At 44.5% G+C, this 27,563-nt stretch overlaps 1 protein-coding gene and 1 long non-coding RNA gene across 3 annotated transcripts in view; both read left to right on the top strand.

The window, feature by feature from the left end:
- LOC118362185 (sodium/potassium/calcium exchanger 4-like) overlaps positions 1-27,206 on the top strand; it is a 70,754-nt gene extending 43,548 nt beyond the window's left edge. Inside the window, exons 3-17 of one of the 2 annotated variants that reach the window (XM_052486408.1) lie at positions 12,685-12,761; positions 13,512-13,586; positions 13,746-13,830; positions 16,094-16,197; positions 18,575-18,649; positions 19,737-19,762; positions 19,886-19,939; positions 20,242-20,333; positions 22,514-22,683; positions 23,447-23,603; positions 23,775-23,941; positions 24,235-24,349; positions 24,473-24,585; positions 24,740-24,805; positions 24,939-27,206. In XM_052486408.1, coding sequence (XP_052342368.1) covers positions 12,685-12,761; positions 13,512-13,586; positions 13,746-13,830; positions 16,094-16,197; positions 18,575-18,649; positions 19,737-19,762; positions 19,886-19,939; positions 20,242-20,333; positions 22,514-22,683; positions 23,447-23,603; positions 23,775-23,941; positions 24,235-24,349; positions 24,473-24,585; positions 24,740-24,805; positions 24,939-25,091 — 1,529 coding nt within the window. In that variant the 3' untranslated portion in view covers positions 25,092-27,206. Of the gene's footprint in view, positions 1-12,684; positions 12,762-13,511; positions 13,587-13,745; positions 13,831-16,093; positions 16,198-18,574; positions 18,650-19,736; positions 19,763-19,885; positions 19,940-20,241; positions 20,394-22,513; positions 22,684-23,446; positions 23,604-23,774; positions 23,942-24,234; positions 24,350-24,472; positions 24,586-24,739; positions 24,806-24,938 lie in introns of both variants that reach the window. The other variant, XM_052486407.1, reaches the window with a different exon arrangement.
- Positions 1,565-4,889, top strand: LOC127913634 (uncharacterized). The gene is made up of 4 exons (XR_008086281.1): positions 1,565-3,153; positions 3,348-4,011; positions 4,239-4,310; positions 4,557-4,889. It is a non-coding gene; the product is annotated as an uncharacterized LOC127913634 (long non-coding RNA).
- Positions 27,207-27,563: the final 357 nt, after the last annotated feature.

Here is a 27,563-nt window from a genome sequence, read left to right as displayed (position 1 = left end):
GCGACGCACAATTGGCCTAGCGTCGTCCGGGTTAGGGAGGTTTTGGCCAGTGGGGATATCCTTGTCTCATGGCGCACTAGCGACACCTGTGGCGGGCCGGGCGCAGTGCACGCCAACCAGGTTGCCAGGTGCACAGTGTTTCCTCCGACACATTGGTGCAGCTGGCTTCCGGGTTGGATGCGCGCTGTGCTTGGTTGGGTTGTGTTTCGGAGGGACGCATGTCTTTCGACCTTCGTCTCTCCCGAGCCCGTACGGGAGTTGTAGCGATGAGACAAAATATTAACAATTTGTAAGTCGCTCTGGATAAGAGCGTCTGCTAAATGACTTAAATGTAAATGTAAATGTAACTACTAACAATTGGATACTACGAAATTGGTGAGAAAAGTTTATTTTTATTTTTTTATTTTTTTACTTTTAAAAAACAAGGCAGATCGCAAAGCATTAGGCTATTATACAAACACTTAATTTACTAACTACTCTCAATACATTAATCAACCTGAATCTGTTTATTTATACGCTGTAGTCGATATGGGAAATCCAAACGGCTAAACTCTCTCTAGCTTGTATAACAATTCTGAACACACATTATCAAAAAGAAGACTCCAAATGGCATAGGTTGTCAGGTTGAATCACAGTGAGGCTAGCAGACAGTGCTAGTGGTGTGACAGTAAAATGCTGTGTGAGCGCTCTGTGGACTGGAGCAGTGTGCTGCTGATGACGCTACGCTGTACGATAGCTAGCTTCTAGCTCACAGAGATGCTCTCCTTCCCTTCCTCTCTTCCCTTCCTCTCTTCCCTTCTCTTCCCTTCCTCTCTGTGACCTTGAGGCCTGTCCTCTGTTATGGTGGAGGGTGGGGGAAGGTATCGGCTGCTGAGGGACTGCTGGAAATGTGATCAAGGCTACAGTGTCCCCACCATTTGATATATGCCTCTGGGAGGGAGGCTGCTACTGCTGCCGCTATGGCTGCAATGGAATCTGATGCTAGTGTATACTACTGTACTGTTGATAATAATGTACATTAGTCAAGAATGAACAATTAATATACTGTAATACATATACTGTAGTGTATTCTCAGTCAGTACAGTATAATATTTTGAATTATACCATTCGATTTGAAGTGTTATCTATGACTTGCTAATTACAGATATATTAATTTGCTACTATTTTGATCAGCCTAGATTATTTTGAGGACGAGGTCTGTCCATTAGCTGTGTATTTGTACATTGTGTGTGTGGTTTGATTGGAGTTAGGAGTACACACATACTGTATGTATCCCTTCTGTATCCCTGGTGGGCATCTTGTGTCTAGTGGGCTTCTGTCCAACCCACCAGAAAGAGATGCCAGTTATGGATGATATGGAGAGGGAGAGAGAGATGAAGAGAGAGAGATGCCAGTTATGGATGATGTGGAGAGAGAGAGAGAGAGAGAGAGAGAGAGAGAGAGAGAGAGAGAGAGAGAGAGAGAGAGAGAGAGAGAGAGAGAGAGAGAGAGAGAGAGAGAGAGAGAGAGAGAAGTGAGAGAGAGAGAGAGAGAGAGAGAGAGAGAGAGAGAGAGAGAGAGAGAGAGAGAGAGAGAGAGAGAGAGAGAGAGAGAGAATGGTGACAAAGGTAATGACGTCATTGGTTGGAGAGGTTGCAGAGACACACATGGACCTCGCTGGGCCTCTGTGTCTCAGGAGACTGGGGGCCGAAGAGGCCACTGATCCGATCAAGGAACAGATGGGCCGTTTGGGCAACAGAGCCTAACCTAGTACAGCTCACCGCTCCTGAGGGAGATCACCCTGTGGTGTAGCATGGCTCTCACCCACACAGATCTACAGGCAGGAGTCAGACTCATCCACACAGATTTACAGGCAGGAGTCAGACTCACCCACACAGCTCTAGAGGCAGGAGCCTGACTCGCCCACACAGCTCTAGAGGCAGGAGTCAGAGTCACCCACACAGCTCGAGAGGCAGGACTGAGACTCACCCACACAGCTCTAGAGGCAGGAGTCAGTCTCACCCACACAGCTGTAAAGGCAGGAGTCAGACTCACCCACACAGCTCGAGAGGCAGGAGTCGGACTCACCCACAAAGCTCGAGCTATTCCAGCCTTCTCTGGGGGCTGGAATACTGAGACTCCCCTAAACTCTTTGATGCAGGTTAAGACTCAAATTCACCCTGTCAAATCAAATACAATCAAGCTTTACATGCATAAAAAACAATACAAATAAAAACTGAAATATTTACTACACAACAAACATTAGAGGATAAAAAACAAAAGAATAACAATAAAAACTTAAATATTAAGAAGCACGCTAAGGAATAGCAGAGCAAAAAAGGTGTGTTTTAAGATCCCTTTTAAATATGTCCACAGTTTCGGCCCCCCTTCATGGTGAATGTACACTAGATGCAGGAAATTTCCACGTGCCAGTTAGGCTGCCCATTGTGACTTGCTTGTTGGTGTGCGCGTGCTGGCAGCATATGGCAGCCTGTTCGATTGTTCGTCAAGAATTCAGCATAGCAAGTTTGTATGAAGGTCTGGTTATTAAATGGGTACATAGTTCAATAGTAATATCCTCTAAAACGTTCTGGTGACAAACACACTTTGCTGCCCTGTTTCCAGTTGTCCTCATGGCTGGGTGAACCTATTCAAGTAAGTAGATACATTTTGAAAATGTAAAAAAACCTATGTATTATTAGCTAACTCAAATGAGCTGCTAAATGAGCTAGCTAGTTGGCCAGCCAGCTATCTAGCCAACTTCACATACTGTATAGATAGCTAGCTAAGTGAATGAAATATCACCATCTACCTAACTTCATATTAGCTAGCTATCTTGGTGTATTTATCACTGTAAAAAACGAACTCCAAATGCATTTGTAGGTAGCTAGCTAACAGCCATGGAGGAGGGTGAAAGGATAGCAGCCCCAACTGTCAGTGAGAGAGTAGGCTATTCTGGATAGGGCAGGTACTTTTGTGTAGTTCCTGTCCCTAGAAGTGAGGATGGAGGTAATAGTAACATAATATTCAGTGCGGTGTAATTTGACTACAATGAAGCCTGTTCCTTGAGGTTTTCTGTCCTCAGATAAAGTGAGCTCTGAAAGCCTGTCTACATATGAAGAGATCCCAATGAAGAGCAGTGGTTCTCAGTCCTGGTCCTGGGGACTTAAAGAGGTGCACATTTTTGTTTTTGCCTTTACATTACACAGCTGATTCAAATGATCAACTCATTATCAAGCTTCAAGCGTTGTTTATGTGTTCATTATTTATGCTATCCTTGATATGATCCTGCTGTTGATATGATCCTACACATGCACGTGTGTGCCCATGCATCTATCAATCCAATTGTATCTTCCATATTCCTACAGATACCTTGTAACTGGAGATTCCTTCAAAGCGATTGCCTACAATTAACATGTAGAGCACTGCAAGGTTGGGTGACCAGGGCCATCTGGGACTGCCTCCTGGAAGAATTCAGGTGTGTGTGTGAAGGCTACCTGTGTCCTGCACAACTTCATGAGGATGGACACGAGGACCAGGAGTGGATCTGCAGCTCGCCGCCACAAGGAGAAGTCTGCTGCTCTGCAAGATGTTTCAAGGATGGGGTCCAACAACGCAGCAAGAGAGGCAATACGTGTGCTGGAGATCTTCACCTCCTACTACTTCGAAGAGGGCGCTGTTCCCTGGCAACACCATAGACTACACTATGCACAACCAAAGGCTATTTTAAGAGCCATTCACATTGCAATAAGAGTATTGTTCCATTTACTTAGCTATGTCAACTGCAGTTATTCAATTCCCAGTTTCTCTCCCTTTTATTTCTGCTTCTCGGGTAAGGGTGTGATGTCTGTAAAAAACGGGCTATTTTAAATCACCCATATTGAAAAAATGTGGAACAATTAGACACCCTATAACCCACACCTACACACTCATGTATCAATCTTGATTGATTGATTGTGTTGTGCAGTAAGCAGGCTCAGGTGTATAACTGGCTCCTTCCACCTTAGGCACGAGGGCCAACCATGGAGAATAGTAAGACACTTCATTATTTCTATAACTACGCTATATTGTTTGTCCTTGTGTGTCCGTTGATGTTTTTCAGCATAAAGTGCTCTGCAGCCACTTAGTGTGGCATGGACACCAGATGAGGCCACACACACTAATTCCTGTTGAACACTGTCCCTTTAACTACCTTATTTTCTCAACAAGTCTCTCTCCTTCACTTCATCCCTCTCTCCTCTTCTCTCTAAATCCTCTAGGTTATATCAGCAGTGTCGGTGAACCCCTCCCGCATCTGAACTGGCTACATAGAGGCCACAGGATGATCAGAGGTGAGAGGTCACTTGGTCAGGTCAACACAAAGTATTATTGAAGAGATGCTTTACATTGAAATACAGATAGATATGCAGTAGTCCCAGAGTTTTAATGATCCAAGGTCAGTTTTGCATTTCACCTGATTATTATGCTGACTAACAATGTTAGAATAAAAAATTCAAACACAAGGCATAAACATGCTATATCTCTCTCCATCTGTCTCTCGTCTGCGGATATGTTTTGATGTGGATGCCAACCCCCAGTTCCATCATTGCCACCTCACCCACTTTTAAGATAACCTTCGGGCCGACTAGAGACACTATTATGTAATTGTGATGAACTGAGAGAATATTTGGGTTGCACTGTGATTCATTAATCATATGGTGCCTTCCCTGCTCCTATATTCTTACCTCTTTCCCTTTGTCTTTTACACCTCTCTCGCCACCTCCTCTTTCTTCCACTGTTTTTACAATGCACAACATATGTGCATTGAAGTACAGATTGAACTTGTATTTATAATGTTACAATTATAGTATTTATAATGCTTGTATTTTATAACACTTGGATAATGAACTGCTTTCAATAAAGTGTTTCACATACTCTACTGGATGAAATGAAGTCTCTCATTTGATAAAATACTACACCTATCCTGCTTATCAGATCAATGCAGATGAAGGGCATTAGATATCAAATTTGATTTGTCACATACACATGGTTAACAGATGGTAATGCGAGTGTAGCGAAATGCTTGTGCTTCTAGTTCCGACAATAACCAACGAGTAATCTAACCTAACAATTCCACAACTACTACCTTATACAGACAAGTGTAAAGGGATAAAGAATATGTACATAAAGATATATGAATGAGTGATGGTACAGAACGGCATAGGCAAGATGCAGTAGATGGTATCGAGTACAGTATATACATATGAGATGAGTAATGTAGGGTATGTAAACATAAGTGGGCATAGTTTAAGTGGCTGGTGATACATATATTACATAATGATGGCAAGATGCAGTAGATGATATAGAGTACAGTATATTCATATAAGATGAGTAATGTAGGGTATGTAAACATTATATTAAGTGACATTGTTTAAAGTGATAAATTTTTCCCCATCAATTTCCATTATTAAAGTGAGCTGGAGTTGAGTCAGTATGTTGGCAGCAGCCACTCAATGTTAGTGGTGGCTGTTTAACAGTCTGATGTCCTTGAGATAGAAGATGTTTTTCAGTCTCTCGGTACCTGCTTTGATGCACCTGTACTGACCTCGCCTTCTGGATGATAGCGTGGGTGAACAGGCAGTGGCTCGGGTGGTTGTTGTCCTTGATGATCTTTATGGCCTTCCTGTGACATCGGGTGGTGTAGGTGTCCTGGAGGGCAGGTAGTTTGCCCCCGGTGATGCGTTGTGCAGACCTCACTACCTTACGGAGCCTTACAGTTGTGGGCGGAGCAGTTGCCATACCAGGCGGTGGTACAGCTCGACAGGATGCTCTCGATTGTGCATCTGTAGAAGTTTGTGAGTGCTTTTGGTGACAAGCCGAATTTCTTCAGCCTCCTGAGGTTGAAGAGGCGCTGCTGCGCCTTCTTCACAATGCTGTATGTGTGGGTGGACCAATTCAGTTTGTCCGTGATGTGTACGCCGAGGAACTTAACTTACTACCCTCTTCACTACTGTCCCGTCGATGTGGATAGGGGGGTGCTCCCTCTACTGTTTCCTGAAGTCCACGATCATCTCCTTTGTTTTGTTGACGTTGAGTGTGAAGTTATTTTCCTGACACCACACTCCGAGGGGCCTCACTACCACTGTAGTGTCGTCCGCAAACTTGATGATTGAGTTGGAGGCGTGCATGGCCACGCAGTAGTGGGTGAACAGGGAGTACTGGAGAGGGCTCAGAACGCACCCTTGTGGGTCCCCAGTGTTGAGGATCAGCAGGGTGGAGATGTTGGCCTTCTTGAAGCATGTGGGAACAGCAGACTGGGATAAGGATTGATTGAATATGTCCATAAACACACCAGCCAGCTGGTCTGCGCATGCTCTTGAGGGCGCGGCTGGGGATGCCGTCTGGGCCTGCAGCCTAGCGAGGGTTAACACGTTTAAATGTTTTACTCACGTTGGCTGCAGTGAAGGAGAGTCCGCAGGTTTTAGTAGCGGGCCATGTCAGTGGCAATGTATTGTCCTCAAAGCGAGCAAAGACATTATTTAGTCTGTCTGGGAAGAAGACATGCTGGTCTGTGATTGACTGTAGACCCTGCCACATACCTCGTGTGTCTGAGCAGTTGAATTGCAACTCTACTTTGTCTCTATACTGACGCTTAGCTTGTTGGATTGCCTTGCGGAGGGAATAGCTACACTGTTTGTATTCGGTCATGTTTCCGGTCACCTTGCCCTGGTTAAAAGCAGTGGTTCGCGCTTTCAGTTTCGCGCGAATGTTGCCATCAATCCACGGTTTCTGGTTTGGGAATGTTTTAATAGTTGCTGTGGGTACGACATCGCCGATGCACTTTCTAATGAACTCACTCACCGAATCAGCATATTCGTCAATGTTGTTGTTGGACGCAATGCGGAATCCACGTGATCGAAGCAGTCTGGAGATTAACCGATGTTAGAGTTTTTACATGATGCTGTAACGAATCTCCTCTTCGTCTGAGGAAGAGTAAGAAGGATCGGACCAATATGCAGCGTGGTAAGTGTTCATCATATTTTAATTGAAAAGCTGAATACTACACAAAATAACAACGAAAACTAAAAGGTTCTGCCAGGTGAACAGACACTAAACAGAAATTAACCACCCACAAACAAGAGTGGGAAAACAGGCTACCTAAGTATGGTTCTCAATCAGAGACAACGATTGACAGCTGCCTCTGTTTGGGAACCACACCAGGCCAAACACATAGAAATACCAAACATAGAACAAAAACATAGAATTCCCACCCCAACTCACGCCCTGACCAACCTAAAATAGAAACATACAAAAGGAACTATGGTCAGGACGTGACAGATGCGTAGGAAATGTTGTGTACTGTTTTTTAAAATTATATTTCTGTATATATGAATTACAAATCAGCCTTTAACTAGTTAAATCCTGTTTCTAGTCTATTAGTTACAATGTTTAACCATTGATGTCCCAGGACCAAGATTGGTAAACACTGTTGAAGTGTATAATTGTAATACATAAACTCAGCAAAAAAAGAAACGTCCCTTTTTCGGGACCTTGTCTTTCAAAGATAATTCGTAAAAATTCAAATAACTTCACAGATCTTCATTGTAAAGGGTTTAAACACTGTTTCCCATGCTTGTTCAATGAACCATAAACAATTAATGAACATTCACCTGTCGAACGGTCGTTAAGACACTAACAGCTTACAGACAGTAGGCAATTAAGGTCACAGTTATGAAAAGTTAGGGCACTAAAGAGGCCTTTCTACTGACTCTGTAAAACACCAAAAGACATGCCCAGGGTCCCTGCTCATCTGCGTGAACGTGCCTTAGGCATGCTGCAAGGAGGCATGAGGACTGCAGATGTGGCCAGGGCAATAAATTGCAATGTCTGTACTGTGAGACGCCTAATACAGCACTAAGGGAGTCAGGACGGACAGCTGATCATCCTCGCAGTGGCAGACCATGTGTAACAACACCTGCACAGGTTCCGTACATCCGACCATCACACCTCGCGGACAAGTTCAGGATGGCAACAACAACTGCCCGAGTTACACCAGGAATGCCCAATCCCTCCATCAGTGCTCAGACTGTCCGCAATAGGCTGAGAGAGGCTGGACTGAGGGCTTGTAGGCCATGTTGTAAAGGCAGGTCCTCACCAGACATCACCAGCAACAACGTTGCCTATCGGCACAAACCCACCATCACTGGACCAGACAGGACTGGCAAAAAGTGCTCTTCACTGACGAGTTGGGATTTTGTCTCACCAGGGGTGATGGTCGGATTCACGTTTATCGTCGAAGCAATGAGCGTTACACCGAGGCCTGTACTCTGAAGCGGGATCGATTTGGAGGTGGAGGGTCCGTCATGGTCTGGGGTGGTGTGTCACAGCATCATCAGACTGAGCTTGTTGTCATTGCAGGCAATCTCAACGCTGTGCATTACAGGGAAGACATCCTCTTCCTTCATGTGGTACCCTTTCTGCAGGCTCATCCTGACATGACCGTCCAGCATGACAATTAGAGGTCGACCGATTATGATTTTTCAACGCCGATACAGATACCGATTATTGGAGGACCAAAAAAATCCGGTACCGATTAAACGGCCGTTTAATAATAAAAAATAAAAAAGTGTAACAATGACAATTACAACAATACTGAATGAACACTTATTTTAACTTAATAGATTACTACATCAATAAAATCAATTTAGCCTCAAATAAAATGAAACATGTTCAATTTGGTGTAAATAATGCAAAAACAAAGTGTTGGAGAAGAAAGTAAAAGTGCAATATGTGCCATGTAAAAAAGCTAACGTTTCAGTTCCTTGCTCAGAACATGAGAACATATGAACGCTGGTGGTTCCTTTTAACATGAGTCTTCAATATTCCCAGGTAAGAAGTTTTAGGTTGAAGTTATTATAGGAATTATAGGACAATTTCTCTCTAAACGATTTGTATTTCATATACCTTTGACTATTGGATGTTCTTATAGGCACTTTAGTATTTCCAGTGTAACAGTATAGCTTCCGTCCCTCTCCTCGCCCCTACCAGGGCTCGAACCAGGATCACATCGACAACAGCCACCCTCGAAGCAGCATTTACCCATCTCTCCACAACAGCCGCGGCCCTTGCAGAGCAAGGGGAACAACTACTCCAAGTCTCAGAGCGAGTGACGTTTGAAACGCTATTAGCGCGCACCCCGCTAACTAGCTAGCCATTTCACATCGGTTACACCAGCCTAATCTCGGGAGTTGATAGGCTTGAAGTCATAAACAGCTCAACGCTTGAAGCACAGGGACGAGCTGCTGGCAAAACACACGAAAGTGCTGTTTGAATGAATGCTCACCATCGCTCAGTCATACTGCTCTATCAAATCATAGACTTAATTATAACATAATAACACACAGAAATACGAGCCGTAGGTCATTAATATGGTCGAATCCAGAAACTATCATCTCGAAAACAAGACGTTTATTCTTTCAGTGAAATACGGAACCGCTCCGTATTTTAAATATTCCTGTTACATTGCACAACCTTCAATGTTATGTCATAATTACGTAAAATTAGGCATCCCAAACTGTTGCATATACACTGACTCTGCGTGCAATAAACGCAAGAGAAGTCACAATTTCATCTGGTTAATATTTCCTGCTAACCTGGATTTCTTTTAGCAAAATATGCAGGTTTAATATATATATACTTCTGTGTATTGATTTTAAGAAAGACATTGATGTTGTCACGACTTCTGACGAAGTCGTTGCCTCTCCTTGTTCGGGCGGTGCTCGGCGTTCAACGTCACCGATCTTCTAGCCATCATTGATCCTTTTTTAATTTTCTATTGGTTTTGTCTTGTCTTCCCACACACCTGTTTTCTATCCCATTCATTACCTGTTGTGTATTTAACCCTCTGTTTCCCCTCATGTCTTTGTCAGAGATTGATTTGTTGTCAGTGTAGTGTGAGTGTTTGTATAGGTGCGCGTCGGGTCCTCGTACCCATGTTTTGTTTGTTTGTACATTTATTGTTATGGAGCATACTCTTGGAACTTTATTAAAAGACTCCATATTTACACTCCATTTGACTCTCCTGCGCCTGACTTCCCTGCCACCTATTACACCTATGCATGACAGATGTTTATGGTTGGGTACAGTCGTCCAACGATTGTGCTTTTTTCGCAAATGTGCTTTTGTTAAATCATTGCCCGTTTGGCGAAGTTGGCTGTCTTTGTTAGGAAGAAATAGTCTTAACAGAGTTCGCAACGAGCCAGGTTAGCAGGCAATATTAACTAAATATGCAGGTTTAAAAATATATACATGTGTATTGATTTTAAGAAAAGCATTGATGTTTATGGTTAGGTACACATTGGAGCAACGATACGCACCGCATTGATTATATGCAACGCAGGACACGCTAGATAAACTAGTAATATCATCAACCACGTGTAGTTAACTAGTGATTATGATTGATTGTTTTTTATAAGATAAGTTTAATGCTAGTTAGCAACTTACCTTGGCTTAACTGTAAGGTTGCAAGATTGAATCCCCGAGCTGACAAGGTAAAAATCTGTCGTTCTGCCCTTGAACAAGGCAGTTAACCCACCGTTCCTAGGCCGTCATTGAAAATAAGAATGTGTTCTTAAGTGACTTGCCTAGTTAAATAAAGGAAAAATAAAGGTGTAAAAAAAACCTGCCAAATCTGTGGTCAAAAATACCGATTTCCGATTGTTATGAAAACTTGAAATCGGCCCTAATTAATCGGCCATTCCGATTAATCGGTCGACCTCTAATGACAATGCCACCAGCCATACTGCTCATTCTGTGCGTGATTTCATGCAGGACAGGAATGTAGGCGTTCTGGCATGACCAGCACAGAGCCCAGATCTCAAACCCATTGAGCACGTCTGGGACCTGTTGGATCGGAGGGTGAGGGTTAGAGAACTTGCCGGTGCCTTGGTGGAAGAGAGGGGTAACATCTCACAGCAAGAACTGGCAAATCTGGTGCAGTCCATGAGGAGGAGATGCACTGCAAAACTTAATGGAGCTGGTGGCCACACCGGATACTGACTGTTACTTTTGATTTTTCCCTTTGTTCAGGGACACATGTCTGTGGAACTTGTTCAGTTTATGTCTCAGTTGTTGAATGTGGTTATGTTCATACAAATATTTACACATGTTAAGTTTGCTGAAAATAAACGCAGTTGACAGTGAGAGGACGTTTCTTTTTTTGCTGAGTTCACATGCAGACACAGCATCACACAAAGACTGGAATGTGATACTCCTGGTACTGGATATGACTGAAAAATAATCTCCAAGACATTCATACCTGAACTGCACCTTTATTTGCCAAGGTAGAGTACATGATCAGTGCATATATTAAATGTACATGCTACAATGTGGGGATCTCATGCATGGTGATAACTACATGTATATACGACTTGCATCCTTGGCACAAAGTTATATTATATTCTACTCAATCCATGGCCATTAATGTCATTCAGACTGTTTTGAAGTTGATACAACTGGCTATGATAGCTGAGGTTCATAGCTATGTTGTGAACTAATATGTATACTAAACGTTTGGGTCCATACACAGATCTGCTAGACAGCGAGCTACACATCCATAGGCATACAGGGATTTTAATCATCCACTGCACAATAAGCAAGAGCATAGCTAGGTACGTTATTTCATCTATCACCATTGCATGGCAAATATCAGCAAGGCAAGCTTACAAAATTGTACATTCAATTTGCAGTAAATGTTTTAGCTAGATTCTTTACATCCACTGTTTCACAAGACGACAGCCTGGTTTGCTGGTTGTTTCAGGAGTCCCTAAAACATTAAACAACCAGAATTACAATTTCAGACTCATGCCGCAACACCCATAAAGCATAAAGTTAGCTTGCTAAATCGCAATTTTCATAAAACGGCATCATGTGCTAGCGTATCATGCCCGTTGGGTTCTCTGGCAGGCTATTCCAGAGGATGGGGGCATAGTAACTAAAGGCTGTCTCTCTCTCCTTGGTCCTAAACATTGGGATAGTTAAAAGGCCTGTGCCAGAGGACCTGAGGGACCTACTGGTTACGTAACTAAAAAGCATGTCTGACATGTATTGGGGTGCATAAACATGGATTGATTTAAAAACCAATAAAATAATCTTAAAATGTATTCTAACACTCACAGGCAAGCCACTGCAGACACTTAAAACCGGTGTAATGTGTTCCCTCCGTCTGGTCTTGGTCAATACCCGTGCTGCAGCATTCTGTATGTTTGACCAATGGCTTCCTTGGGTGGATCAGACAGGAGAGAATTACAGTAGTCAAGCCTGCTTGTAATAAAAGCATTGATGCGTCTCTCTGTATCAGCCTGAGAGAGAAATGGCCGCACCTTGGCAATGTTCCTCAGGTGGTAAAAAGCTATTTTGGTCACATTCTTAATGTGTGATTCAAAGAGGCAGGACCTTCAGACTCTTCTCGCTCTTTGACAGGACATTGAGTGTGATCAAAGCACAAATGTTGTTGGATAACTCTATAAAGTCTCAAAATGCCCGATTCAGAACTGTTGGAGACAAAATAGCCCTAAAAAATTGTACATTAAGTTGATTGCTTGTTGTTGTTGTTTTTCAGATCCATTTTATGCCCAGGTTATTTATTCAGTATTTATTTATTGTTTCGCTATTTGTGGTGTTGTAAGACCAACCCATGACTTTGGAGATGTCTTTGTTTTCTTTCAGCCATCAATGAGTTCCCTGAGGATGTCTTCACCACCTACCAGCGCACCAGAGGAGCTGTCCTGCTGCACATATTTGCGGTAGGAGATTGATGTGTGTGTGTGTGTGTTTAACACCATGTGGTTCAGTAAATCAGGCGTGTGTTCTTGACTGTGTGTGTGTATGTGCATATATGCGTGCATGTTTCTAGCTTACATATGTGTCCATCCGTGCGCACATATCTTTACAAAAAGAGGACCCTGCTGGGATGTACTGGTCCGAAGGCACTACTAGGCAGTATGTTATCTTCAGTCCTGTCGTCTTCATCTGGGATAGAAGTGGTGCGGCTCTGTGATGGACCTTTTTTTTAATGGTCTGTGTCATTGTTTGTGACCTGTTATCTTCCTGTCCGGTGATGTCCTGGGAAGTGCTGTGAACAACATGGGTTGGTTTGTACCCAGCCCCAGCGCCCTCTGGGCAGAGCCTGTTGTCGCTTCCTTACACAACAAAAGGCACATCACACATGCAGCCTCAGCTGACTCTTCTTTTTCTTTGGGAGGGGAAAGACAACTTTCTGAGGGCAGGATAGAGAATAGCAGGATGTGTGTACAGTTGCTGATTTAATTGTGTCTATTCTAACTCAGTGATGTTGTATAGTAGTGTTCACTGTGCACAGCACAATTTCCTCTTTACCCCTCTCCACTCTTCTCTCATCTCAATTTTTTTCTTGTTCTACCTCTCTGTCTATCTCTCTCCCTTTTCTACCCCCTATCTCTCTCTCTCTCTCTCTCTCTCTCTCTCTCTCTCTCTCTCTCTCTCTCTCTCTCTCTCTCTCTCTCTCTCTCTCTCAGGCCCTCTACATGTTTCTGGCCTTGGCCATCGTCTGTGATGACTATTTTGTGACGTCATTGGAGAAGATCTGTGAGGTGGGTGAATTGAGCTCCCAATAGCAATCTCCTCTAGGCCATCAACCTCCTTCCTCTCCCTACATTATTGACGTGTCGATGTGATGTGTTTGTGTGTCGATATTTGATGCATGAGGCTTCAGTGTGAGATTGTGCTTCCTCTCTCGGTGTGTCTGTCAGAAACTGGACCTAAGTGAAGATGTGGCAGGAGCTACTTTCATGGCTGCTGGCAGCTCAGCACCAGAGCTGTTCGCTTCAATTATAGGTGAGATGGGCTCATACTCTCTCACACTCGCACACTTAGAGTATATACTGTACAAGTCCAAACATGCCCACCTACAAGTAGGTGAAATACATTCAGTAGTATGTAGACTGTATGTTCAATGCACTACGTTGGTATATAGGTTTCAGATCAATGTTGTTAAGAGGTGATCGCATTTGGGAGATAACTGCCTCTCTCTTTACCACTCTCTCTCCTCTCCTTCTCTGTCTTTCCCTCTCTCTCTCTCTCTCTCTCTCTCTCTCTCTCTCTCTCTCTCTCTCTCTCTCTCTCTCTCTCTCTCTCCTTCTCTGTCTTTCTCTGTCTTCTCTCTCTCTCTCTCTCTCTCTCTCTCTCTCTCTCTCTCTCTCTCTCTCTCTCTCTCCTCTCCTCTCTGTCTTTCTCTCTCTCTCTCTCCTCTCCTTCTCTGTCTTTCCCTCTCTCTCTCTCTCTCTCTCTCTCTGTCTTTCTCTCTCTCTCTCTCTCTCTCTCTCTCTCTCTCTCTCTCTCTCTCTCTCTCTCTCTCTCTCTCTCTCTCTCTCTCTCTCTCCTCTCCTTCTCTGTCTTTCCCTGTCCCTCTCTCTCTCTCTCTCTCCTCTCCTTCTCTGTCTTTCTCTCTCTCTCTCTCTCTCTCTCCTCTCCTTCTCTGTCTTTCCCTCTCTCTCTCTCTCTCTGTCTCCTTCTCTGTCTTTCTCTCTCTCTCTCTCTCTCTCTCTCTCTCTCTCCTCTCCTTCTCTGTCTTTCCCTGTCACTCTCTCTCTCCTCTCCTTCTGTCTTTCCCTCTCTCGCTCTCTCTCCTCCCCTTCTCTGTCTTTCCCTGTCACTCTCTCTCCTCTCCTTCTCTGTCTTTCCCTGTCACTCTCTCTCTCTACTCTCCTTCTCTGTCTTTCCCTGTCATTCTCTCTCTCTCCTCCCCTTCTATGTCTTTCCCTCTCTCTCTCTCCTCTCCTTCTCTGTCTTTCCCTCTCTCTCTCCTCTCCTTCTCTGTCTTTCCCTCTCTCTCTCTCTCTCTCTCCTCTCCTTCTCTGTCTTTCCCTCTCTCTCTCTCTCTCTCTCTCTCTCTCTCTCCTCTCCTTCTCTGTCTTTCCCTCTCTCTCTCTCCTCTCCTTCTCTGTCTTTCCCTCTCTCTCTCTCTCTCTCTCTCTCTCTCTCTACTCTCCTTCTCTGTCTTTCCCTGTCACTCTCTCTCTCTCCTCCCCTTCTATGTCTTTCCCTCTCTCTCTCTCTCCTCTCCTTCTCTGTCTTTCCCTCTCTCTCTCCTCTCCTTCTCTGTCTTTCCCTCTCTCTCTCTCTCCTTCTGTCTTTCCCTCTCTCTCTCTCTCTCCTCTCCTTCTATGTCTTTCCCTCTCTCTCTCTCTCCTCTCCTTCTCTGTCTTTCCCTCTCTCTCTCTCTCCTCCCCTTCTCTGTCTTTCCCTCTCTCTCTCTCTCCTCCCCTTCTCTGTCTTTCCCCCTCTCTCTCTCTCTCTCTCTCTCTCTCTCTCTCTCCTCTCCTTCTCTGTCTTTCCCTGTCACTCTCTCTCTCCTCTCCTTCTGTCTTTCCCTCTCTCGCTCTCTCTCCTCCCCTTCTCTGTCTTTCCCTGTCACTCTCTCTCCTCTCCTTCTCTGTCTTTCCCTGTCACTCTCTCTCTCTACTCTCCTTCTCTGTCTTTCCCTGTCATTCTCTCTCTCTCCTCCCCTTCTATGTCTTTCCCTCTCTCTCTCTCTCTCCTCTCCTTCTCTGTCTTTCCCTCTCTCTCTCCTCTCCTTCTCTGTCTTTCCCTCTCTCTCTCTCTCCTTCTGTCTTTCCCTCTCTCTCTCTCTGTCCTCTCCTTCTCTGTCTTTCCCTCTCTCTCTCTCTCTCTCCTCTCCTTCTCTGTCTTTCCCTCTCTCTCTCTCTCCTCCCCTTCTCTGTCTTTCCCTCTCTCTCTCTCTCCTCCCCTTCTCTGTCTTTCCCTGTCACTCTCTCTCCTCTCCTTCTCTGTCTTTCCCTGTCACTCTCTCTCTCTCCTCTCCTTCTGTCTTTCCCTCTCTCTCTCTCTCCTCTCCTTCTCTGTCTTTCCCTCTCTCTCTCTCTCTCTCTCTCTCTCCTCTCCTTCTGTCTTTCCCTCTCTCGCTCTCTCTCCTCTCCTTCTCTGTCTTTCCCTCTCTCTCTCCTCCCCTTCTCTGTCTTTCCCTCTCTCTCTCTCCTCTCCTTCTCTGTCTTTCCCTCTCTCGCTCTCTCTCCTCCCCTTCTCTGTCTTTCCCTCTCTCTCTCTCCTCCCCTTCTCTCTTTCTCCTTCTTTCCTGAAGGTGTCTTCATCACTCATGGAGACGTGGGTGTTGGAACCATAGTGGGCTCAGCGGTGTTCAACATTCTATGCATCATCGGTGTGTGCGGAATCTTCGCTGGACAGGTGTGTGCGTGTGCGTGCGTGACCCCCATGTGCCTCAGTCTATTGTTGCACACTGCCAGAATGGGACCATTGTGTCAATGGGGCTATTTTATGCCCCAAATAACTCATTCAGTATTAGATGTATTATACAGGCCTGGGTTGTTCCACCAATTTGGTGCATTTTGAAAAGTGTCACTTGGTCAAATTTGTTTGGGATTTCACCTAATTGTAACACTCTGTCATAAAGAGCACATGTTCAACTTCATTAAAAAAAAATGTTTTCACATCTCAAGAGGTTAAATAACAAACTGACGATAGTTATTGCCTGTCAAGTGCCAAACAAGGTAACAACAAGGTTGACAGTAACAGGGTTGACAATTTCTTCTTAAATCAGCAATGAATCCGCTTGTGATAAGTAGAATGGAAGCTTGTTGTTTACAAAAGGGACGAGCAATTGAACACTTTGCTTCACAATTATTTGATTGTTTAAACATTTCTAGCCTTTGTATCTATGGGTAACAGTGTTGATGTGTGTTACTCGACCCACTCAGTTTTTTTTGCCACAAAACACCAGAAAGTGGCCAAAAGGAGTAGAACCAATATATCTGCTTTTACACTATGATTTTACTATTGGATGTTGAATGTTTCTATAAAAAAAATATATAGTGAAACAAGTGAAACCATAGTGAAACAAGAGTTCCGTTCAGATGTAAATGAATCACTAATCACATCAAATCAACAACATAACTAAGGCTTTACAATGATAGTGATATTTGGGGATTAAGTGGGTTAAAATCTTCTGGAAGTGACACAGGGCTTGACGGAGGGACATGTCAAAATGTTGGCACAATAGCCAGCCTTTATTCATATATATTTTTATTTTTAAAATGAAAGATGAAAGATTTATTGAGTAATCCATGTGGTCTATATTAAAGGGCACTTCATTTAATATCTCAGGCTGCAATATTGGTGCACATTTTCCACTTAGAATATCAAAGGGATGCAAAAGGCCCTCTTTTAGTGGAATGACCCGCCTACTGTATTACACACATTTAGTTTTGCTTCCTTTTGTGTACCAGCAGATGCCCACATGATCTTTTTTTGTTGTTGCCAAAAACAACATCAACTGCCAGGGTTATGTCATCATGTTTTTAAGCTGTGTTTTGTCTGATAACTGCTGTGCAGCAAAAAGCCTTTACAGGTCTGGTTGCATTTAAAGTGCTGCCTGTAGCCTAAAAGACTCTCAACTGCTTTTGACAGGACAAGCGAGCACAACCCTGTCACTAGTTGTCACTACTTGTCACTAGTTTCCACAACCACAAATTCAAAATTAGCTATATTACAAAAATGTATTTTTTTTAAACATTGCTTTTTGGCCTCAATTCAAAGTCCAGGTAGCCGATAATGGACCCTAACATATATTTATGTAGTTTGGTGAGGTATATTAACTAATATACATGGGTTCTAACTAGGGCTGGGCGATATGGCCTAAAAGTAATATCTACATACAGAGGTTTGGACGATTCACGATATATATCTTGATTTTTCTATTTTTTCTCTTATTAAGGAAATTAAAAGTTGGCCAAGGCATAATTGTTAATTGCATTTTCTTTATTAAAATAAAAAAATATACAAGGCCTCAAGGCCTATTTGTGCCAAGCAAATTAACAACACTGCTTGCCAGGCTGTCATCATTGTATGCAAATCAATTTTTAAAAAAAAATGGAATGAAAAAATGTGTCCCTAAGAACAATTTGCACAATAATTAATCAAATTATAAAATTCTGTCAAACAAAATATCTTCTTTTACTTTGTTCTTCACACGTTTCTGGCGAGGAACACAACCCTGTGTCACGTTGGCATGAGGGATTGAGAGACAGGCACAGGAATACGTAATAGGGGTTTCTATTAAACCCAAATTACGGCGTGGTGTGTAAAGGCACGGGGACAATGATCAAACAAACATGTAACAAAACAGGGTAGGAAGCCAAAACAAAATAGTGAGGAGTACCTTGATTAAATAACACACTCGCACAATGATTATCACACGGGATGAGACCCGTAATCATCTGCGCAATCCACAATGGCACGAAAGCCAAAACACACAGCACAGGTACTCACATGCACCAACGGATAATGTAACGATAATCAAAAGCCCAATGGAAACCAAAGGGCACACTTATACAAATACTAATCAGTGGGAATAGGGGACAGGTGTGTGTAATGAAAGTTCCAGAGGGATCCGTGACACTCTTCCCTCTCTCTCGCTCTTTCTTTCTCTCTCTCCTCTCTTCTCCATCTCTCTTCCTTTTGTCTCATTCTGTCTTTCCTCTCCTCTCTTTCGCTCTCACTCTCTTTCCTTCTCTGTTCCCTTCGTCTCGTTCTCTCTCTCCTCCAGGTAGTATACCTGACTAAGTTTGCAGTGTTCCGTGACTCGCTCTACTACACCCTGTCTGTGTTGGCATTGATTGCAGTGAGTAACTGATCATCTCATCCCCAGTCTACTTTACATAATGAGGCCATTCAGACTGTCTACGCCACTGAGCTCATGGAGGGTTGTGGGGAGGAGATTGTTCTGGCAGCTTCTTGTGTGTGTGTGTGTGTGTGTGTGTGTGTGTGTGTGTGTGTGTGTGTGTGTGTGTGTGTGTGTGTGTGTGTGTGTGTGTGTGTGTGTGTGTGTGTGTGTGTGTGTGTGTGTGTGTGTGTGTGTGTGTGTGTGTGTGTGTGTGTGTGTGTGTGTGTGTGTCTGGGGTTCTCTGTAATAATGGGAACTGGGGAGCATCTCAGTTTGGAGTGCTGATCAAGGATCAGGTCCCATATGCCCATGTAATCCAATTCATTGTGATCTAATTGGCATAACTGATCCTACGTCAGAGCTCCTACTCTGAGAAACTTCATAAATACGACCTCTGTATTGAATACACGGCATACCCTTTCACACTATCATACTTTACATAATGAGGCCATTCAGAGAGCCTCTGGTGGCCTTTTAACCTTCATTTACTGCCTAGCCCACTGGGCTCACTGAGAGACAGAGACCCAGCGGGCCGATAGACAAAACATTCCCCTGCTCTGAGAGAGAGAGAGAGAGAGAGAGAGAGAGAGAGAGAGAGAGAGAGAGAGAGAGAGAGAGAGAGAGAGAGAGAGAGAGAGAGAGAGAGAGAGAGAGAGAGAGAGAGAGAGAGAGAGAGAGAGAGAGAGAGAGAGAGAGAGAGAGAGAGAGAGAGAGAGAGAGAGAGAGAGAGAGAGAGAGAGAGAGAGAGAGAGAGAGAGAGAGAGAGAGAGAGAGAGAGAGAGAGAGAGAGAGAGAGAGAGAGAGAGAGAGAGAGAGACTCTTTAGAAACTCTAGACAGCACTTCATACTGTCATTGCTTTTAATGTAAACAGTATAGGAACTGTTCTTTGTGCTACTACCTCATAGCCATCTGTCTGTGACAGTAACTGCACCCTTGATGCATTTCAATGACAAGTTTCTTTAGAAGAAAAGTAAAGTTGATGCTCTTTCCCCTTGAAAGTATGGACGTTAGTGTAAGAATTTTTTCCCTGTTTCATTTTGTTAGGTCATTTACGATGAGAAGATAGTGTGGTGAGTACCCTGATGTGTGTTTCCTTGTGTCTCAGCAGAAGGTTTGTGTGGGTGGGTAGGTGGGTGTGTGTGTGTGTGTGTGCGCCTGCAGACATTCTGACTCTTCTCTGTCTGTTTCTGCAGGTGGGAGAGCTTAGTGCTAGTACTGATGTACTTTGGGTACATTCTGATCATGAAGTGAGTTCCACTGGGACCTGTTCCTTCCCGCCTCTCACACACACACGCACACGCACACACACACACACACACACACACACACACACACACACACACACACACACACACACACACACACACACACACACACACACACACACACACACACACACACACACACACACACACACACACACACACACACACACACACACTACAAATAGAACAATCCACATACATAGTATATAACATAAGTTGAGTATAATGTACTGTGTATAAACTCTCAACTCTCAACTGACGATGTAAACCTTTTCTCGCATCAGATTTAACACCAGCATCCAGAACTATTTCACAGGGAAGGAAGACAAGAGCTTGGCCAATGGTAACACAGTGATCAGCAGCGAGCTGGAGGATGGTAATGCTTGTTATGACAGTTACATGTGGGATGATCCGTCCAAGCCGTTACTCTCTCCAGGTAAAGGTAACCAGGCAGGCTTTATGGTCACCTCTCAGCCAACCCTCTGCCACTCTGACTGGCCTTCTAGCAGAACAACTACTCTACTGTATCTGGCTGCCCTGGCAAACCTAGAAACTACTCTGAGCTTCTACTCCTGGCTCTTCCAATCTGGTTTAACATTGTCAACAGTCCTCTCCACTATCTCCTCCACTATCTTCATTCCTCTTTGTAAACTCACAGCTCTGATATCTTCTCTTTTACTCCAGTTTAGACTTTGTGTCTTTCTCCGCGTGGCTGATCTTCTCTCAGTGATAGAGGCTGTGCTATATTTCAGAGTTCTCCTCTCCTGTCTAGTAGACTCAAGCTGAAGTGGTGCTGCCGTGTGGCAACCCTGTCGCTACTGTAGCAAAGCCTGTCTGTTTAGCCTTACTAAACCTACCTGCCTGCTGTGACCTGGTCTGTGAGCTGGTGACATATGCTGCTGTGCTGTGTAGTGACGTGGTGTGCTCTGCAGTTCTGTGTCTCGCCCTCTGCTACTGTGTCAAGTACAGTCCATTATTCCAGTCACAACATGTACATTAGTGGAGGCTGGTGGGAGGAGCTATAGGAGGACGGGCTCATTGTAATGGCTGGAATGGAATCAATGGAAATGAGTCAAACATGTGGTTTCCATACCTGTCATGTGTTTGATACCGTTCCATTCATTCCATTCCAGCCATGACAATGAGCCCGTCCTCCTATAGCTCTTCCCACCAGCCTACACTGACGTACGTATATGTGTAAGGGTGTGCGAGTTGGTGTTGGTGCGTAGCTGCGCAGGCATTTGTATGTCTGCGTGCCTGTGTGTATGATGTGTGTGTGTCCCTGTGTGCGCTTGCGTCTGTGTGAGTGTGCTTCTCTACTATATAAGTGTGTGTGTATATTGAAAGAAAAACTGTGTCCTGGCAGTTGGCTCACTCCCCTGCACCTTGGGGGTGGTGATTTGTGAGGTTTTATTGTTTGTCACACACACACACACACACACACACACACACACACACACACACACACACACACACACACACACACACACACACACACACACACACACACACACACACACACACACACACACACACACACACACACACACACACACACACACACACACACACACACTGAAGGTGTGATCCCATCTGACAACGTCTTCAATGGGCCTTGAACTGGGCCCATTGGGGCTCACTCTGCTGCTGTCACGCCACCACTTTATTTGTACCTCCTGACATACGGTATCCTTCGGGCTGGAATGTGTGTGTGTGTGTGTGTGTACGTGCGTCCGTGCATTTGTGTGTTTTCATGTGTGGGTGTGAATGAGAGAGGGATTTTGCTGGTCTGGCATGTGGGTGTATTAGGCATGTGTGCCAATGTGGGTACCTACCTTGTGGTTGTGTAATGCTTCTTCTGCTGCTGCCTCTGCTGCAGCAGCTGCCTCTTCTTCTTCTTCTACAGCTTCTTCTTTTTCTTCATTTTCTTCTCCTGCAGCTTCTTCTTTTTCTTCTTCTTCTGCAGCATCTTCTTCTTATTATTTTTCTTCTTCTGCAGCGTCTTCTTCTGCACCTACTTCTTCTTCTGCTGCTGCTTCTTCTTCTTTTTCTTCATTTTCTTCTCCTGCAGCTTCTTCTTTTTCTTCTTCTTCTGCAGCATCTTCTTCTTATTATTTTTCTTCTTCTGCAGCGTCTTCTTCTGCACCTTCTTCTTCTTCTGCACCTTCTTCTTCTGCTGCTGCTTCTTCTTCTTTTTCTTCTTCTGCACCTTCTTCTTCTGCTGCTGCTTCTTCTTCTTTTTCTTCTTCTGCACCTTCTTCTTCTGCTGCTGCTTCTTCTTCTTTTTCTTCTTCTGCACCTTCTTCTGCTGCTGCTTCTTCTTCTTTTTCTTCTTCTGCAGCTTCTTCTTTTTCTTCTTCTGCACCTTCTTCTGCTGCTGCTTCTTCTTCTTTTTCTTCTTCTGCAGCTTCTTCTTTTTCTTCTTCTGCAGCTTCTTCTTTTTCTTTTTTTTTTTTCTTCTGCTGCAGCTTCTTCTTCTGGTGCTTGGTGTGTAGAGTTAGTCCAAAGTTACTTTATGCATCCGTCTATGCTGTCTCACCATCTCTGTGTCTCCAGTGAAGCCCACTAAGATGTACAGTCGTGGCTCTGTGGTGATGGTGGATGAGATGATCAACTCCAGCCCTCCTAACTACAGTTTCCCAGACGCCGGCCTGCGCATCATGATCACCAACCATTTTGGCCCCAAGACACGCCTCCGCATGGCCAGCCGCCTCATCATCAATGAGGTGGGAGAGGTCACTGGGGTCAAGGGTTAGTGGTCAGAGGGTACAGGGTCAGTCAGGTGGGTCAGGCTGAGGAGCTGTGACACAGAACCCAAACATGTAGTTGTTACAGAAGGGGTTAAAGTTATTTTAAGTGACTTTTTACATTGTATAGAAGCCAGGCCAATTGGAGAGGAGCTCAGTTAATGATTTACTTAGAAGTGTAGAATGTTTGGCCAATCGGAGATTAGAGAGAAATTACAGTGTAAGACATTATGCTTTTGTGGAAAGGCTAGGCCTACTAGAGAGAAGTACAGTTTAGAACGATTTACTGTTGTAGAAAGCTAGGCCTACTAGAGAGAAGTACAGTTTAGAACAATTTACTGTTGTAGAAAGCTAGGAGAGAAGTACAGTTTAGAGTGATAACTAGCCCACTTATGTTTTGATAGGTGGCCTGCATGCTTCAGTCATACTTGCCACATCATATGATCACTGTATGTGTCTCTATTAGTCTAAATATCCTGGGGGATATTCATCAAACGTTACAAGAGATAGCCCATTAAATAGCATGTGGGCCACTAAATCACTAAATCAGGTATGTGATGTTGCTACTACCACTGAGTGTGTGTGTGTGTGTGTGTGTGTGTGTGTGTGTGTGTGTGTGTGTGTGTGTGTGTGTGTGTGTGTGTGTGTGTGTGTGTGTGTGTGTGTGTGTGTGTGTGTGTGTGTGTGTGTGTGTGTGTGTGTGTGTGTGTGTGTGCGTGTGTTTGCGTGCGTGCGTGAGCAGCAACAGAGGCTGGTGCAGGCGTCTAACGGTGTGGACAACGAAACCATGGTGATCACTGATGGTAAACCTGAGACCTTGGAGAACGGCACCGTACCAGAGGACAAGACTGCAGAGGAAGAGGAGGGAGAAGCCCTGAACTCACCCTTCACCATCCCTGGTGGGTGTATGCGTGCCTGCATGCATGTATGGGTGTAAATGGCTTCCATTACATTGGCTGCTACACCAATAAACTACTTTCACACCCTACTCAAACTGAACGCTGAGCCCCTTAAGCGTACTTCAATGGTTGTAAGGAACATGAGCTGCTATTTCTTGTTCCCTCCACCAGGGGGCTGCATGGAGAAGGTGAAGTGGCTGATCTCCTGGCCCATCCTGTTGCTGCTCTACTTCACTGTGCCAAACTGTGCCAAGCCTCGCTGGGAACGCTTCTTCATGCTCTCCTTCTTCCTCTCCACCGTGTGGATCGCCGTCTTCTCCTACTTCATGGTCTGGATGGTGAGACGCGTTGGAGATTCTTTAGAGCTTACGTGTCACTGTCGTTTTGTGGGAGATGCAAAGAAACACTGAGCAATTTGATTGTTTTCGCAACCGGAGTTGAAAAGTCCCAACTTTATAGAAATGGTCAGTGACGAGACTCCACGATAACCAATCGGGTAGGGAAGCTCTCTCCTCTAGTCTCCTCTAGTAGGAAGCTGTGCTGGATATACTACGAACTATGCTACCATGCGTTTTGCATGCTATTTGGAAGATTTCTGTATAATCTGTTAAATGTGTGACTGTGTGCGCAGGTCACCATAATTGGCTACACTCTGGGCATCCCTGATGTGATTATGGGCATCACCTTCCTGGCAGCTGGCACCAGTGTCCCCGACTGTATCGCCAGCCTTATTGTTGCTCGTCAAGGTACAGCACCACTCTCCCCTCTCTCTCTCTCTCATCTTCACATTGTTGAGTACAGTACCAGTGTACAGTAGACTTTATAGTCTGTACAGGATTTTCCATATCTTAATCTCGATCTCTCTCTAGGTCTTGGGGATATGGCGGTTTCCAACACCATTGGTAGTAATGTCTTTGATATCTTGGTGGGACTGGGGCTCCCCTGGGCGATACAGACCATGGCTGTGGACTATGGCTCTGAGGTAAAGGAAGCACATCCAGGAACTGTTTGCCCTCATGCCTCTTGATCCCGATCTAGACCTCAGATTATTTATCTCTATTTATCTCTCTCTCTCTCTCCATCTCTCTCTCCCTCTCTCTCTCTCTCTCTATATATATGTATATATATATATATAGGTGATGATCAACAGCAGAGGGCTGCTCTACTCTGTGGTGCTGCTTCTTGGCTCTGTGTTTCTGACAGTGAGTTAAATGAGATGTTTCTCCGTTTTGAACTTTGCACTCTCTCCCACTCTCTCTCTCTCTGTCCCTTCTTCTCCCTCTCCCATGATCTCTGTCTCTGACACGGTTTCCTCTCTCCCTCTGTGCCCTGCAGGTTCTGGGGATCCATGTGAATCATTGGAAGTTGGACCTGAAGCTGGGTGTGTATGTGCTGGTGATGTACGTCATCTTCCTGTGTTTCTCCATCATGATCGAGTACAACGTCTTCACCTTCGTCAATCTGCCCATGTGTCTGGAGCAGCTGTAGGACGGCCACTGGACCAGAACGGGAGTCCCTGCTGAGTTATAGACTCAAACAGCCCTCTGGATCTAAACTTAATCGCTAACTAACACAATCATTTCTATAATTTTACATTTCCACATACACTTGTTTTACACACTCCTTCCCCATTCCAGACGTATTTGTCTGCCCTTACTATACCCCTAGTTCCCTAGATCTTTACATTCATCCACAATATCCTCTGTCCCCCAAACAACACTACCTACACATGCTTTTGTGCTGTCAATTAGAGGAGGAGATACGAACAGAACCGTATGGATTCTCCTTACTAACTCAGAGGAACAGGTGGCTATTCTGTCTTTCCCTGCAGAGCGCATATCACCATCAGAAGGAAAGAAACACAGCTCACCTCTAAACAGAACCCACCTGCTTGAAACCCTCCTCGTCTCTACAATATAACCCTGGACCACCATGACACCACCTTCCTTGTCTGTTTGTATCTCATCCGGTCTGGGAGGACCCAACCAGCCCTCTCTGTATATTTATGAATTCTTCATTTATTGCCATTTTGATTTATTCTATTATCGTCTTTCTTTGGAAGGAAAGCAAACATACATTTCATGAACATATTGCACTTTAGATGTTTCGTGTGAAAATAATTAGAGTATATATATATGGCATATAATATATTATATTTTTACGGTTCAACGTTCTAGTTCCTCCTTTGTGTGGTGCAGTAAGGAGAGAAAGGGAGAAGGCAGCATCCTCTTTCTCTCTGGCAGGGAGTAGAGAGTCCAGGGGAGAACCTGTGCTTCTTCTGTTTCTGGACACTCTCCAACTGCAAGAAACTGCTGACCAAGACAAGACTGACACGCCATGTTCCGTATTTGAGTGTGAGTGGAAGTAGGTGAGAGATTGCAAGAATGGGAGGGGGAGTGTCTATTAGTATTCAGCTCCACTGTGGAGAGGAGAAAACCTCTTGGGAGACTGTGTCCCCATTGGTGCTTGGTGGATGAGGATTTTACAGATGGCTTGAGTGTACAGGGAACAGGACTTGGGCCCTTTGGCTGAGGAAAAGCATGGATTTATTTTGGCATACTGTTGGAGGATCCAGAGCCAGGCTCGTACGCCTGAGTCGTGTTGATTTGTTTAAAAAGAAAAAAATGCATTGTGTATTTGATATCTTCAGCTCCTAACAGGGCCAAGTCTTGTACTCTGTTCAGTTCCCTCTCCTCCCTGTGCACCAGTCTGTCTGTCTCAGAGGGCTGAAGAGCTGCTGCTGCCCCCCAGTGGTCTAAACAGAGTGGATCCCTATGCCACTGGCTGTGGTTGCTATGGGAGTGAGTATTATTGTGACACAAACCAGGAAGGATACGACCGGGACCATGGATGGGGATCTGTGCTGCACAATGGCAAATGTATTTATGTTGTGTGTGTGTGTGTGTTTATGTATATATGACCCGACATGCACAAGCTGAGGTCCTCTCGTTGTGATCCCTGTGCTTCTTTTCTTCTGCCAGTCGGGCAAGGTGGGATGCAGTTCCTGCGTAGATATTTTAAACTGCTTCCTTCTCTCCCCCTTACCCTGCCCCAAATCATCCTTCTCCTCCTTCGCCTCCTCCTGGCTCTCTCTTTCTCTGTGATTATGTCTTCTCTAAATGCATGATGGGACGGCGAGGCAGTGTTTATTTATTGCTCCCCAGAGCAGAAGCTTAGTGGGATGGGATAGGATCATCACCCTGTTCGTCCACCCGTCGACCTCCAAATATTGGCAGCTACGAGTCGAGTCGCCCTCTGCCCATTTGACTGACTTCTTGACCTCGTTATGGGTCGTGTTCATCAGGGCACACAAAGGAAAACATTTTGAACCTTAAGTAGTTGCTCCCTGTTTCAGTCCGTTTTCTTCTGTTTGGTGCCTAACGAACACGACCCAGTTCAGAGGTTGCTGTGGGAACAGAGGGTGGAGTCTGTATCGGTGTCAGTCGTGAGTGTGTAGGGTGTTGGTGGTGTATCGGTGTTGAAAAGTGTTGTCACTGTTTTCTGTGTTGAAAAGCAGACATTGGATGCAGTGTGTGGTATATATAATATAAACACATGTATGCAATCTCAATAAAAAGAGGACCAGGCAAGGATGATACAGCATATTATGCATTAAAAAATGTTTTATTGAAGATGCTGAAGGCATTCATACGATACAAGTACAAGCAAACACTTATGCACACACAAACACACATGCACTTGTCAAATGTTTACTCCATACTCACACATGCTTACGCACGCACACACACACACACAGACACACACACTCTCTCTGTGGTAGTTTCTGGTGCAATAACAAATGAACTCAACCCTGTTGTGTTATGTAATATATAATGAAATATGCTATTTAGCAGATGCTTTTATTATAAAGCGACTTAGTCATGCATGTATACACTTTACATATGGGTGGTCCCGGGAATCGGACCCACTATCCTGGCGTTGCAAACGCCATGCCGGGAT

Source organism: Oncorhynchus keta, chromosome 29, assembly GCF_023373465.1.
Source record: "Oncorhynchus keta strain PuntledgeMale-10-30-2019 chromosome 29, Oket_V2, whole genome shotgun sequence".
Lineage (NCBI taxonomy): Eukaryota > Metazoa > Chordata > Actinopteri > Salmoniformes > Salmonidae > Oncorhynchus > Oncorhynchus keta.
The sequence above is the reverse complement of the archived record's forward strand: the minus strand, read 5'-3'. Positions and strand labels throughout refer to the sequence as shown.